This window comes from Notothenia rossii (genome assembly GCF_949606895.1).
Source record: "Notothenia rossii genome assembly, contig: scaffold_203, whole genome shotgun sequence".
Taxonomy (NCBI): Eukaryota; Metazoa; Chordata; class Actinopteri; order Perciformes; family Nototheniidae; genus Notothenia; species Notothenia rossii.
The window spans coordinates 6,072-20,000 of NW_027639523.1; the positions used below are offsets into that span (position 1 = coordinate 6,072).

The 13,929-nt window shown below is 41.6% G+C and overlaps 1 protein-coding gene across 1 annotated transcript in view; it reads right to left on the reverse strand.

Annotated features, from left to right (window-relative positions):
• Positions 1-4,526: 4,526 nt before the first annotated feature.
• The window catches only part of tbc1d15 (TBC1 domain family, member 15), a gene marked incomplete at its 3' end in the record, with an annotated part of 25,335 nt that continues 15,932 nt past the window's right edge, over positions 4,527-13,929 (reverse strand). Inside the window, exons 7-11 of the mRNA XM_079696009.1 lie at positions 11,004-11,201; positions 10,056-10,184; positions 6,510-6,613; positions 6,300-6,394; positions 4,527-4,643 (exon numbers count right to left, since the gene is read on the reverse strand). Coding sequence (XP_079552135.1) covers positions 4,527-4,643; positions 6,300-6,394; positions 6,510-6,613; positions 10,056-10,184; positions 11,004-11,201 — 643 coding nt within the window. The remainder of the gene's footprint in view (positions 4,644-6,299; positions 6,395-6,509; positions 6,614-10,055; positions 10,185-11,003; positions 11,202-13,929) is intronic.

Sequence of the window (13,929 nt, forward strand, 5' to 3'; positions counted from 1 at the left end):
CTACTACTAACAGCTAACTGAATACAGCTAAACTACTAAGACCTACTACTAACAGCCAACTGAATACAGCCAACTACTAAGACCTACTACTAACAGCTAACTGAATACAGCTAAACTAGTAAGACCTACTACTAACAGCTAACTGAATACAGCCAACTACTAAGACCTACTACTAACAGCTAACTGAATACAGCTAAACTAGTAAGACCTACTACTAACAGCTAACTGAATACAGCCAACTACTAAGACCTACTACTAACAGCTAACTGAATACAGCCAACTACTAAGACCTACTACTAACAGCTAACTGAATACAGCTAAACTAGTAAGACCTACTACTAACAGCTAACTGAATACAGCCAACTACTAAGACCTACTACTAACAGCTAACTGAATACAGCTAACTAGTAAGACCTACTACTAACAGCTAACTGAATACAGCTAAACTACTAAGACCTACTACTAACAGCCAACTGAATACAGCCAACTACTAAGACCTACTACTAACAGCTAACTGAATACAGCCAACTACTAAGACCTACTACTAACAGCTAACTGAATACAGCTAAACTAGTAAGACCTACTACTAACAGCTAACTGAATACAGCCAACTACTAAGACCTACTACTAACAGCTAACTGAATACAGCTAAACTAGTAAGACCTACTACTAACAGCTAACTGAATACAGCTAAACTACTAAGACCTACTACTAACAGCTAACTGAATACAGCCAACTACTAAGACCTACTACTAACAGCTAACTGAATACAGCTAAACTACTAAGACCTACTAATAACAGCTAACTGAATACAGCTAACTACTAAGACCTACTAATAACAGCTAACTGAATACAGCTAAAATACTAAGACCTACTAATAACAGCTAACTGAATACAGCTAAACTACTAAGACCTACTACTAACAGCTAACTGAATACAGCTAACTACTAAGACCTACTACTAACAGCTAACTGAATACAGCCAACTACTAAGACCTACTAATAACAGCTAACTGAATACAGCCAACTACTAAGACCTACTACTAACAGCTAACTGAATACAGCTAACTACTAAGACCTACTACTAACAGCTAACTGAATACAGCTAAACTACTAAGACCTACTACTAACAGCTAACTGAATACAGCCAACTACTAAGACCTACTACTAACAGCTAACTGAATACAGCTAACTAGTAAGACCTACTACTAACTGCTAACTGAATACAGCTAACTAGTAAGACCTACTACTAACAGCTAACTGAATACAGCTAACTAGTAAGACCTACTACTAACAGCTAACTGAATACAGCTAAACTACTAAGACCTACTACTAACAGCAAACTGAATACAGCCAACTACTAAGACCTACTACTAACAGCAAACTGAATACAGCCAACTACTAAGACCTACTACTAACAGCTAACTGAATACAGCTAAACTACTAAGACCTACTACTAACAGCTAACTGAATACAGCCAACTACTAAGACCTACTACTAACAGCTAACTGAATACAGCTAAACTACTAAGACCTACTACTAACAGCTAACTGAATACAGCCAACTACTAAGACCTACTACTAACAGCTAACTGAATACAGCCAACTACTAAGACCTACTAATAACAGCTAACTGAATACAGCCAACTACTAAGACCTACTACTAACAGCTAACTGAATACAGCTAAACTACTAAGACCTACTAATAACAGCTAACTGAATACAGCAAACTACTAAGACCTACTACTAACAGCTAACTGAATACAGCTAAACTACTAAGACCTACTACTAACAGCTAACTGAATACAGCTAAACTACTAAGACCTACTACTAACAGCTAACTGAATACAGCCAACTACTAAGACCTACTACTAACAGCTAACTGAATACAGCTAAACTACTAAGACCTACTACTAACAGCTAACTGAATACAGCCAACTACTAAGACCTACTACTAACAGCTAACTGAATACAGCCAACTACTAAGACCTACTACTAACAGCTAACTGAATACAGCTAACTAGTAAGACCTACTACTAACAGCTAACTGAATACAGCTAACTACTAAGACCTACTACTAACAGCTAACTGAATACAGCTAAACTACTAAGACCTACTACTAACAGCTAACTGAATACAGCCAACTACTAAGACCTACTACTAACAGCTAACTGAATACAGCTAACTACTAAGATCTACTACTAACAGCTAACTGAATACAGCTAAACTACTAAGACCTACTACTAACAGCTAACTGAATACAGCCAACTACTAAGACCTACTACTAACAGCTAACTGAATACAGCTAAACTACTAAGACCTACTACTAACAGCTAACTGAATACAGCTAAACTACTAAGACCTACTACTAACAGCCAACTGAATACAGCCAACTACTAAGACCTACTACTAACAGCTAACTGAATACAGCTAACTACTAAGACCTACTACTAAAAGCTAACTGAATACAGCCAACTACTAAGACCTACTACTAACAGCTAACTGAATACAGCCAACTACTAAGACCTACTACTAACAGCTAACTGAATACAGCAAACTACTAAGACCTACTACTAACAGCTAACTGACTACAGCTAAACTACTAAGACCTACTACTAACAGCTAACTGAATACAGCCAACTACTAAGACCTACTACTAACAGCTAACTGAATACAGCCAACTACTAAGACCTACTACTAACAGCTAACTGAATACAGCCAACTACTAAGACCTACTACTTACAGCTAACTGAATACAGCCAACTACTAAGACCTACTACTAACAGCTAACTGAATACAGCAAACTACTAAGACCTACTACTAACAGCTAACTGAATACAGCCAACTACTAAGACCTACTACTAACAGCTAACTGAATACAGCTAACTACTAAGACCTACTACTAAAAGCTAACTGAATACAGCCAACTACTAAGACCTACTACTAACAGCTAACTGAATACAGCCAACTACTAAGACCTACTACTAACAGCTAACTGAATACAGCAAACTACTAAGACCTACTACTAACAGCTAACTGACTACAGCTAAACTACTAAGACCTACTACTAACAGCTAACTGAATACAGCCAACTACTAAGACCTACTACTAACAGCTAACTGAATACAGCCAACTACTAAGACCTACTACTAACAGCTAACTGAATACAGCCAACTACTAAGACCTACTACTTACAGCTAACTGAATACAGCAAACTACTAAGACCTACTACTAACAGCTAACTGAATACAGCCAACTACTAAGACCTACTACTAACAGCTAACTGAATACAGCCAACTACTAAGACCTACTACTAACAGCTAACTGAATACAGCCAACTACTAAGACCTACTACTTACAGCTAACTGAATACAGCCAACTACTAAGACCTACTACTAACAGCTAACTGAATACAGCCAACTACTAAGACCTACTACTAACAGCTAACTGAATACAGCCAACTACTAAGACCTACTACTAACAGCTAACTGAATACAGCCAACTACTAAGACCTACTACTAACAGCTAACTGAATACAGCTAACTACTAAGATCTACTACTAACAGCTAACTGAATACAGCTAAACTACTAAGACCTACTACTAACAGCTAACTGAATACAGCCAACTACTAAGACCTACTACTAACAGCTAACTGAATACAGCTAAACTACTAAGACCTACTACTAACAGCTAACTGAATACAGCTAAACTACTAAGACCTACTACTAACAGCTAACTGAATACAGCTAACTACTAAGACCTACTAATAACAGCTAACTGAATACAGCTAAACTACTAAGACCTACTACTAACAGCTAACTGAATACAGCTAACTACTAAGACCTACTACTAACAGCCAACTGAATACAGCCAACTACTAAGACCTACTACTAACAGCTAACTGAATACAGCTAACTACTAAGACCTACTACTAACAGCTAACTGAATACAGCCAACTACTAAGACCTACTACTAACAGCTAACTGAATACAGCCAACTACTAAGACCTACTACTAACAGCTAACTGAATACAGCCAACTACTAAGACCTACTACTAACAGCTAACTGAATACAGCCAACTACTAAGACCTACTACTAACAGCTAACTGAATACAGCCAACTACTAAGACCTACTACTAACAGCTAACTTCTAACAGCTAACTGAATACAGCTAACTACTAACAACTAACTTCTAACAGATAGCTACTAACAGCTAACTGACTAATCGTTTAAAAGACCACTACAAACAGCTTACTACAAACAGCTAATTACAAAGAGCTAACTGCTAACAGCATACCGCTAAGAGCTAACGGCTGACTGATAACAGCTAACAATAGAATGCTATCAGCTAACGTAAGCTAGCTTTCCTGCAGATTTCAACAAGTTGTTCACAATGTTAAATGATCTGAGGTTAACGAGGATAATGAGGAACGCCGTAGCAAAGCCTGCGCTATTCATAGCTGACAGGTTATGATGGCGTTCGCAGCCTACAGTAAGCAGCAGGTCATCTGCTGTGCGAGGACTGACCCAGGTCGAAGTCGTACATGCAGTAGGTCATCAGGATGTCATGTAGCAGAACCAGACCCGGGTTATCCAGGCCTTCGTAGAACCTGTTGGTTCTGTCCGTTCTGTTTACGTCTTTCTCTGCAGACAGACAGATAATGTATGTTACTGATCTGCCTTTACTCGACTGTGCCTTTCTCTGCTGGGAGGATCCGTGGTTACGGAAGCATTATAAATCAGGGTAGTCCATTTAACTAATATCAACATTTCACAATAGGATAAGTTAAAACCTTAACACAGGGATGCAAACACACGTATGGTGAAAAAAGAGAGAACTATTCGAAGCAGAAAAAAAACAGCGTAATATACCATCTGACAAAGGCCTGCGCTATAATGCTTCAATTAACTGGCTATTCTTTATAATATACTCTGATCAATAGGAGACAGAGATGTTAAGTTATAAATCAAGGGTTTTTATTATTATTTAAAGCAGGGGTGGGGAACCTTTTTCCTTTCAATTTTTACAACATCCTCCGAGGGCCGTACAAATTATTGAACTGCTTAAAAAAACAAAAATCACAGCCCATTAATTTGGCCTTTCTTTCATGCTGTGCAAAGAAAAAGCAACCTCTTAATCCAGATATCTTGCCATGACTCGCGCATGCACGCACGCACGTGCATGGTTGTGGCAGAAAGATATGGACACAAGATGTGTGCAAATGTATAGTATCCTATCCATGTGAACATGATTTAAGTGGGGGGGACCTAACCTCCTCTAGTGGGGTCTCGGGAAGATTTTTTTTTAAATATTGAAGTTAAAAGCATCAATCTGGTGCACTTTGAGAGCAACATGAAGAGATCTATGGATACATCTCAACACCCATTTGAAACAGAACTGTGAGCAGATTTTTTTTGGGGGATATTTTACAAATCACTCCCCTTTTAAACTCTATTCTTGTTATTTTTAACAACTTTTTTGTTACTGTCATATAGTATTTTATACCTGTTTTTCATTTAGACTCTAATGTCTCATTAATAATTATAATGATCATATCAAGGTGTGCCTTAACCTCACTGAGCTGAGGTTATTTGAGCCTCTCAGGAGAGAGCTCTCTTCCACCTGGTTGTAGAAAAGCTCTTTAAATTCGTTAGCATAGCTAGCTAACCAGATGCTAATAACAGATCGCCACTGTGCTTACAACTAAAGAAAGCCACGCAAACACTGCGGTGTGTACGGCTCCTTATGGGTACTACAATATTTGAAGAGCTGGAGCGGCGTTCCGGTGCTCTCCGTCAGCACTCTAGTCTACACTCCTTTCCGACGAGACGTATACCACGTGAAGACACGTTACGCTCGTGTTGTGTTCAAGGAACCTGCCCTTGGCCAGGAAAAACAGGCACTCGCTTGTTTAATTATTTTGCGGTCTAGATTTCTTCTTCTTTTTTGAAGTGAAAAGTTGTCCGTTAGTCGGACTGACGGACGGACGGACCCCCCCCCACCCCAAAACGAAAACTCTTCGGTTCTCCGCGAATTACACAAGTCACCCAAATCAGCGTTAAAAAAGCGGGAGGCGCCGAAAAGCGACTAATTTGCATCACTGCTTAACAAATATTCACAAACAATAAGTCAAGAAAAACCTTTTTGCGAAACAGTAAATCATTAGATGAATAATAACTGATGACACAGAGCAGATAATAACTGATGATACAGAGCAGATAATAACTGATGACACAGAGCAGATAATAACTGATGATACAGAGCAGATAATAACTGAGTAGATATTGATAATAACTCACCGATCAGACTCCTGCAGTCTCTGAGCTTAGAGTTCCTCCTCTCCTGTTCCTCACTCACAGACTTCCACTGCAGCTTCATCCGGAAATACTCATCACTAACACACAGGAAACACAACATCAACAACAACATCATAAAGTGACCTCATGATGAAATGTACACTTTGCTGATGATATACGGCTGTATTTAATAGAGTGATGCTGAAGGCCTACGTTTTGTCTCTGTGCAGGACCTTCCTCTCCTCCAGGGAGCTCTCCCAGGGGAAGAAGCCCAGCAGGAACTTCCAGGCTTCCTTCCTCTTAGCGTGGCACAGTCCCTGCACACACAACAAATCATGCTCAGTGAATACCTCACAGACGAGTCATAAAGTGAACTGACTCTCTAGAGACGAGTCATAAAGTGAACTGACTCTCTAGAGATGAGTCATAAAGTGAACTGACTCTAGAGACGAGTCATAAAGTGAACTGACTCTAGAGACGAGTCATAAAGTGAACTGACTCTAGAGACGAGTCATAAAGTGAACTGACTCTCTAGAGATGAGTCATAAAGTGAACTGACTCTCTAGAGACGAGTCATAAAGTGAACTGACTCTAGAGATGAGTCATAAAGTGAACTGACTCTCTAGAGATGAGTCATAAAGTGAACTGACTCTAGAGATGAGTCATAAAGTGAACTGACTCTAGAGATGAGTCATAAAGTGAACTGACTCTCTAGAGATGAGTCATAAAGTGAACTGACTCTCTAGAGATGAGTCATAAAGTGAACTGACTCTCTAGAGATGAGTCATAAAGTGAACTGACTCTCTAGAGATGAGTCATAAAGTGAACTGACTCTAGAGATGAGTCATAAAGTGAACTGACTCTAGAGATGAGTCATAAAGTGAACTGACTCTCTAGAGATGAGTCATAAAGTGAACTGACTCTAGAGATGAGTCATAAAGTGAACTGACTCTCTAGAGATGAGTCATAAAGTGAACTGACTCTAGAGATGAGTCATAAAGTGAACTGACTCTCTAGAGATGAGTCATAAAGTGAACTGACTCTAGAGATGAGTCATAAAGTGAACTGACTCTAGAGATGAGTCATAAAGTGAACTGACTCTCTAGAGATGAGTCATAAAGTGAACTGACTCTCTAGAGATGAGTCATAAAGTGAACTGACTCTCTAGAGATGAGTCATAAAGTGAACTGACTCTAGAGATGAGTCATAAAGTGAACTGACTCTCTAGAGATGAGTCATAAAGTGAACTGACTCTAGAGATGAGTCATAAAGTGAACTGACTCTAGAGATGAGTCATAAAGTGAACTGACTCTCTAGAGATGAGTCATAAAGTGAACTGACTCTAGAGATGAGTCATAAAGTGAACTGACTCTAGAGATGAGTCATAAAGTGAACTGACTCTCTAGAGATGAGTCATAAAGTGAACTGACTCTCTAGAGATGAGTCATAAAGTGAACTGACTCTAGAGATGAGTCATAAAGTGAACTGACTCTCTAGAGATGAGTCATAAAGTGAACTGACTCTCTAGAGATGAGTCATAAAGTGAACTGACTCTCTAGAGATGAGTCATAAAGTGAACTGACTCTAGAGACGAGTCATAAAGTGAACTGACTCTCTAGAGATGAGTCATAAAGTGAACTGACTCTCAAGAGATGAGTCATAAAGTGAACTGACTCTCTAGAGATGAGTCATAAAGTGAACTGACTCTCTAGAGATGAGTCATAAAGTGAACTGACTCTCTAGAGACGAGTCATAAAGTGAACTGACTCTCAAGAGATGAGTCATAAAGTGAACTGACTCTCTAGAGATGAGTCATAAAGTGAACTGACTCTCAAGAGATGAGTCATAAAGTGAACTGACTCTCTAGAGATGAGTCATAAAGTGAACTGACTCTCTAGAGATGAGTCATAAAGTGAACTGACTCTCTAGAGATGAGTCATAAAGTGAACTGACTCTCAAGAGATGAGTCATAAAGTGAACTGACTCTCTAGAGATGAGTCATAAAGTGAACTGACTCTAGAGATGAGTCATAAAGTGAACTGACTCTCTAGAGATGAGTCATAAAGTGAACTGACTCTCTAGAGATGAGTCATAAAGTGAACTGACTCTCTAGAGATGAGTCATAAAGTGAACTGACTCTCTAGAGATGAGTCATAAAGTGAACTGACTCTCTAGAGATGAGTCATAAAGTGAACTGACTCTAGAGATGAGTCATAAAGTGAACTGACTCTCTAGAGACGAGTCATAAAGTGAACTGACTCTAGAGATGATTCATAAAGTGAACTGACTCTCTAGAGATGAGTCATAAAGTGAACTGACTCTCTAGAGATGAGTCATAAAGTGAACTGACTCTCTAGAGATGAGTCATAAAGTGAACTGACTCTAGAGACGAGTCATAAAGTGAACTGACTCTCTAGAGATGAGTCATAAAGTGAACTGACTCTCTAGAGATGAGTCATAAAGTGAACTGACTCTCTAGAGATGAGTCATAAAGTGAACTGACTCTCTAGAGATGAGTCATAAAGTGAACTGACTCTAGAGATGAGTCATAAAGTGAACTGACTCTCTAGAGATGATTCATAATGTGAACTGACTCTAGAGATGAGTCATAAAGTGAACTGACTCTAGAGACGAGTCATAAAGTGAACTGACTCTAGAGATGATTCATAAAGTGAACTGACTCTAGAGACGAGTCATAAAGTGAACTGACTCTAGAGATGATTCATAAAGTGAACTGACTCTAGAGACGAGTCATAAAGTGAACTGACTCTAGAGATGAGTCATAAAGTGAACTGACTCTAGAGACGAGTCATAAAGTGAACTGACTCTAGAGATGATTCATAAAGTGAACTGACTCTAGAGACGAGTCATAAAGTGAACTGACTCTCTAGAGATGAGTCATAAAGTGAACTGACTCTCTAGAGATGAGTCATAAAGTGAACTGACTCTAGAGATGAGTCATAAAGTGAACTGACTCTCTAGAGATGAGTCATAAAGTGAACTGACTCTCTAGAGATGAGTCATAAAGTGAACTGACTCTCTAGAGATGATTCATAATGTGAACTGACTCTAGAGATGATTCATAATGTGAACTGACTCTAGAGATGAGTCATAAAGTGAACTGACTCTCTAGAGATGAGTCATAAAGTGAACTGACTCTAGAGATGATTCATAAAGTGAACTGACTCTAGAGATGAGTCATAAAGTGAACTGACTCTAGAGATGAGTCATAAAGTGAACTGACTCTCTAGAGATGAGTCATAAAGTGAACTGACTCTCTAGAGATGAGTCATAAAGTGAACTGACTCTCTAGAGATGAGTCATAAAGTGAACTGACTCTCTAGAGATGAGTCATAAAGTGAACTGACTCTCTAGAGATGAGTCATAAAGTGAACTGACTCTAGAGATGAGTCATAAAGTGAACTGACTCTCTAGAGATGAGTCATAAAGTGAACTGACTCTCTAGAGATGAGTCATAATGTGAACTGACTCTAGAGATGAGTCATAAAGTGAACTAACTCTCTAGAGATGAGTCATAAAGTGAACTGACTCTAGAGATGAGTCATAAAGTGAACTGACTCTAGAGATGAGTCATAAAGTGAACTGACTCTCTAGAGATGAGTCATAAAGTGAACTGACTCTAGAGATGAGTCATAAAGTGAACTGACTCTCTAGAGACGAGTCATAAAGTCAACTGACTCTAGAGATGAGTCATAAAGTGAACTGACTCTCTAGAGATGAGTCATAATGTGAACTGACCCCTTTGAAGATGATCTGTTTGAGCAGAGGGACGTTGATCATCCTCCCCTCTGCGTCCTGATGTCTGCTCCACTCCTCTGAAGAGACGGGGTTCCTCCTGGAGACCGTGGGCCGCACCCCAAGGTCCATCTGAGGGGTAAATAATATCAGTAATAATCATTAAAAAAACTATAATAATTGTCAGGGAATCATTTGCCCTAATGTCCTCCTTCGCCCTCTGACGCAGCTGAACAACCCTGAGCAGCCTCTACCTCCCTTAAGGAGGGGCTGCCCTAGCTAGACCCTCCAGAAAAACGCAATCCTGCGTTCGCAGAATTTACCGCATAATCAGCAAAATTACATCAATGTGTGTAAGGGTTGGTAGATTTTTGTGCCTGGGAACCAATGTTTGTTCATGTGCTGGTACTGCGTGTTTTGTTGACGCACTGGGCAACTCATAAAGACATCATCGTGACATAAAGTTATTCAGAAAGAGAACTTTAAAGATTCAAATAATCTCCTTTCACGACACGCGCCCAACGAGGTATTTGTTTTGTGTTTTCATATGTCCTATTTTCATTCATTATGTGTAGCACACTATGCTAATATGTTTGGCTATGTATATGTACCCCCCCCCCCCCCCCCCCACACAGACACAACAAATCCAGCACCGGCCACACTTTTGTACTATCATGTTGTGTTTTTTTTGTAAATTATTGAGTGTTCTTGCATTTTAATACCTCGGACTGTGGGAAACAGTATTTTGAACTTTCTGTGAGTACAAACATATTTTGAGATTGAAAATGAAGTTGAATTTGACTTGATATGTGTTGTTCGTTGGTGTATTCTCACGGCGTAACGGACGAAGGGAGGCTACAAGATTAAATCTCCAAGAAATAAACGCCCGTTTCAAAGAGCCGACCTGTGTCTGTGTCGTGAAGGGAGCTACAGTGATAATACTACTGTTACCCTGGTGATGACCTCGAAGCCGGGCTCCTCCTGCTGGTTGATCTCCAGCCCGGGGATCACCTCCCCCAGCAGGTCGGCCACCTCCTCCGGGGGGCGCTGGTGCTGCTCCTCGGTCCCCCGGAAAGCATCGAAGATGTAGTTGGTCACTTTAGAGAAGCCTCCCAGCGTGCTGACGTACGGATCGTTCCGGAACTTCTGCTGGACCAAACGGAGCAGTAAGCACCTGGATCGTTTTGGATCCTCTTGGACTTTTGGCTTTTTATTTTAATTATCCAGAATACTGGATATTGTTTTGTTTATATTGTTAATATTTTGTAATCTTTCCATTTTATTTTTAATTGTTAATTCTCTTTTCCACTTTTTTAAGTATGGTATTATAGGGTCTGAACACACTTGCTACGAAAGAATTTCCCAAATTGGGATCAATAAAGTATCTATCTATATATCTATCTATATATCTATCAACACCTGCAAACTGGTGTCTACAGGTGAACCAGTAACCTGTGGACACATGCTGACAGGTGCCTACAGGTGAACCAGTAACCTGTGGACACATGCTGACTGGTGTCTACAGGTGAACCAGTAACCTGTGGACACATGCTGACTGGTGTCTACAGGTGAACCAGTAACCTGTGGACACATGCTGACAGGTGTCTACAGGTGAACCAGTAACCTGTCCAGCCATGCTGACAGGTGTCTACAGGTGAACCAGTAACCTGTGGACACATGCTGACTGGTGTCTACAGGTGAACCAGTAACCTGTGGACACATGCTGACTGGTGTCTACAGGTGAACCAGTAACCTGTGGACACATGCTGACAGGTGTCTACAGGTGAACCAGTAACCTCTCCACACATGCTGACAGGTGTCTACAGGTGAACCAGTAACCTGTGGACACATGCTGACAGGTGTCTACAGGTGAACCAGTAACCAGTGGACACATGCTGACTGGTGTCTACAGGTGAACCAGTAACCTGTCCACACATGCTGACAGGTGTCTACAGGTGAACCAGTAACCTGTGGACACATGCTGACAGGTGTCTACAGGTGAACCAGTAACCAGTGGACACATGCTGACAGGTGTCTACAGGTGAACCAGTAACCAGTGGACACATGCTGACAGGTGTCTACAGGTGAACCAGTAACCTGTGGACACATGCTGACAGGTGTCTACAGGTGAACCAGTAACCAGTGGACACATGCTGACAGGTGTCTACAGGTGAACCAGTAACCAGTGGACACATGCTGACTGGTGTCTACAGGTGAACCAGTAACCTGTCCAGCCATGCTGACAGGTGTCTACAGGTGAACCAGTAACCTGTGGACACATGCTGACAGGTGTCTACAGGTGAACCAGTAACCTGTGGACACATGCTGACTGGTGTCTACAGGTGAACCAGTGACCTGTGGACACATGCTGACAGGTGTCTACAGGTGAACCAGTAACCTCTCCACACATGCTGACTGGTGTCTACAGGTGAACCAGTAACCTGTGGACACATGCTGACTGCTGTCTACAGGTGAACCAGTAACCTGTGGACACATGCTGACAGGTGTCTACAGGTGAACCAGTAACCTGTGGACACATGCTGACTGGTGTCTACAGGTGAACCAGTAACCTGTGGACACATGCTGACTGGTGTCTACAGGTGAACCAGTAACCTGTGGACACATGCTGACTGCTGTCTACAGGTGAACCAGTAACCTGTGGACACATGCTGACAGGTGTCTACAGGTGAACCAGTAACCTCTCCACACATGCTGACAGGTGTCTACAGGTGAACCAGTAACCTGTGGACACATGCTGACTGCTGTCTACAGGTGAACCAGTAACCTGTGGACACATGCTGACTGCTGTCTACAGGTGAACCAGTAACCTGTGGACACATGCTGACAGGTGTCTACAGGTGAACCAGTAACCTGTGGACACATGCTGACAGGTGTCTACAGGTGAACCAGTAACCTGTGGACACATGCTGACAGGTGTCTACAGGTGAACCAGTAACCTGTGGACACATGCTGACTGGTGTCTACAGGTGAACCAGTAACCTGTGGACACATGCTGACAGGTGTCTACAGGTGAACCAGTAACCTGTCCAGCCATGCTGACAGGTGTCTACAGGTGAACCAGTAACCTGTGGACACATGCTGACAGGTGTCTACAGGTGAACCAGTAACCTGTGGACACATGCTGACAGGTGTCTACAGGTGAACCAGTAACCTCTCCACACATGCTGACTGGTGTCTACAGGTGAACCAGTAACCTCTCCACACATGCTGACTGGTGTCTACAGGTGAACCAGTAACCTGTGGACACATGCTGACTGGTGTCTACAGGTGAACCAGTAACCTGTCCACACATGCTGACAGGTGTCTACAGGTGAACCAGTAACCTGTGGACACATGCTGACAGGTGTCTACAGGTGAACCAGTGACCTGTGGACACATGCTGACAGGTGTCTACAGGTGAACCAGTGACCTGTGGACACATGCTGACAGGTGTCTACAGGTGAAACAGTGACCTGTCCACACATGCTGACAGGTGTCTACAGGTGAACCAGTGACCTGTGGACACATGCTGACAGGTGTCTACAGGTGAACCAGTGACCTGTGGACACATGCTGACAGGTTTCTACAGGTGAACCAGTGACCTGTGGACACATGCTGACAGGTGTCTACAGGTGAACCAGTGACCTGTGGACACATGCTGACAGGTGTGTACAGGTGAACCAGTAACCTGTCCAGCCATGCTGACAGGTGTCTACAGGTGAACCAGTGACCTGTGGACACATGCTGACTGGTGTCTACAGGTGAACCAGTAACCTGTGGACACATGCTGACAGGTGTCTACAGGTGAACCAGTAACCTGTGGACACATGCTGACTGGTGTCTACAGGTGAACCAGTAACATGTGGACACATGCTGA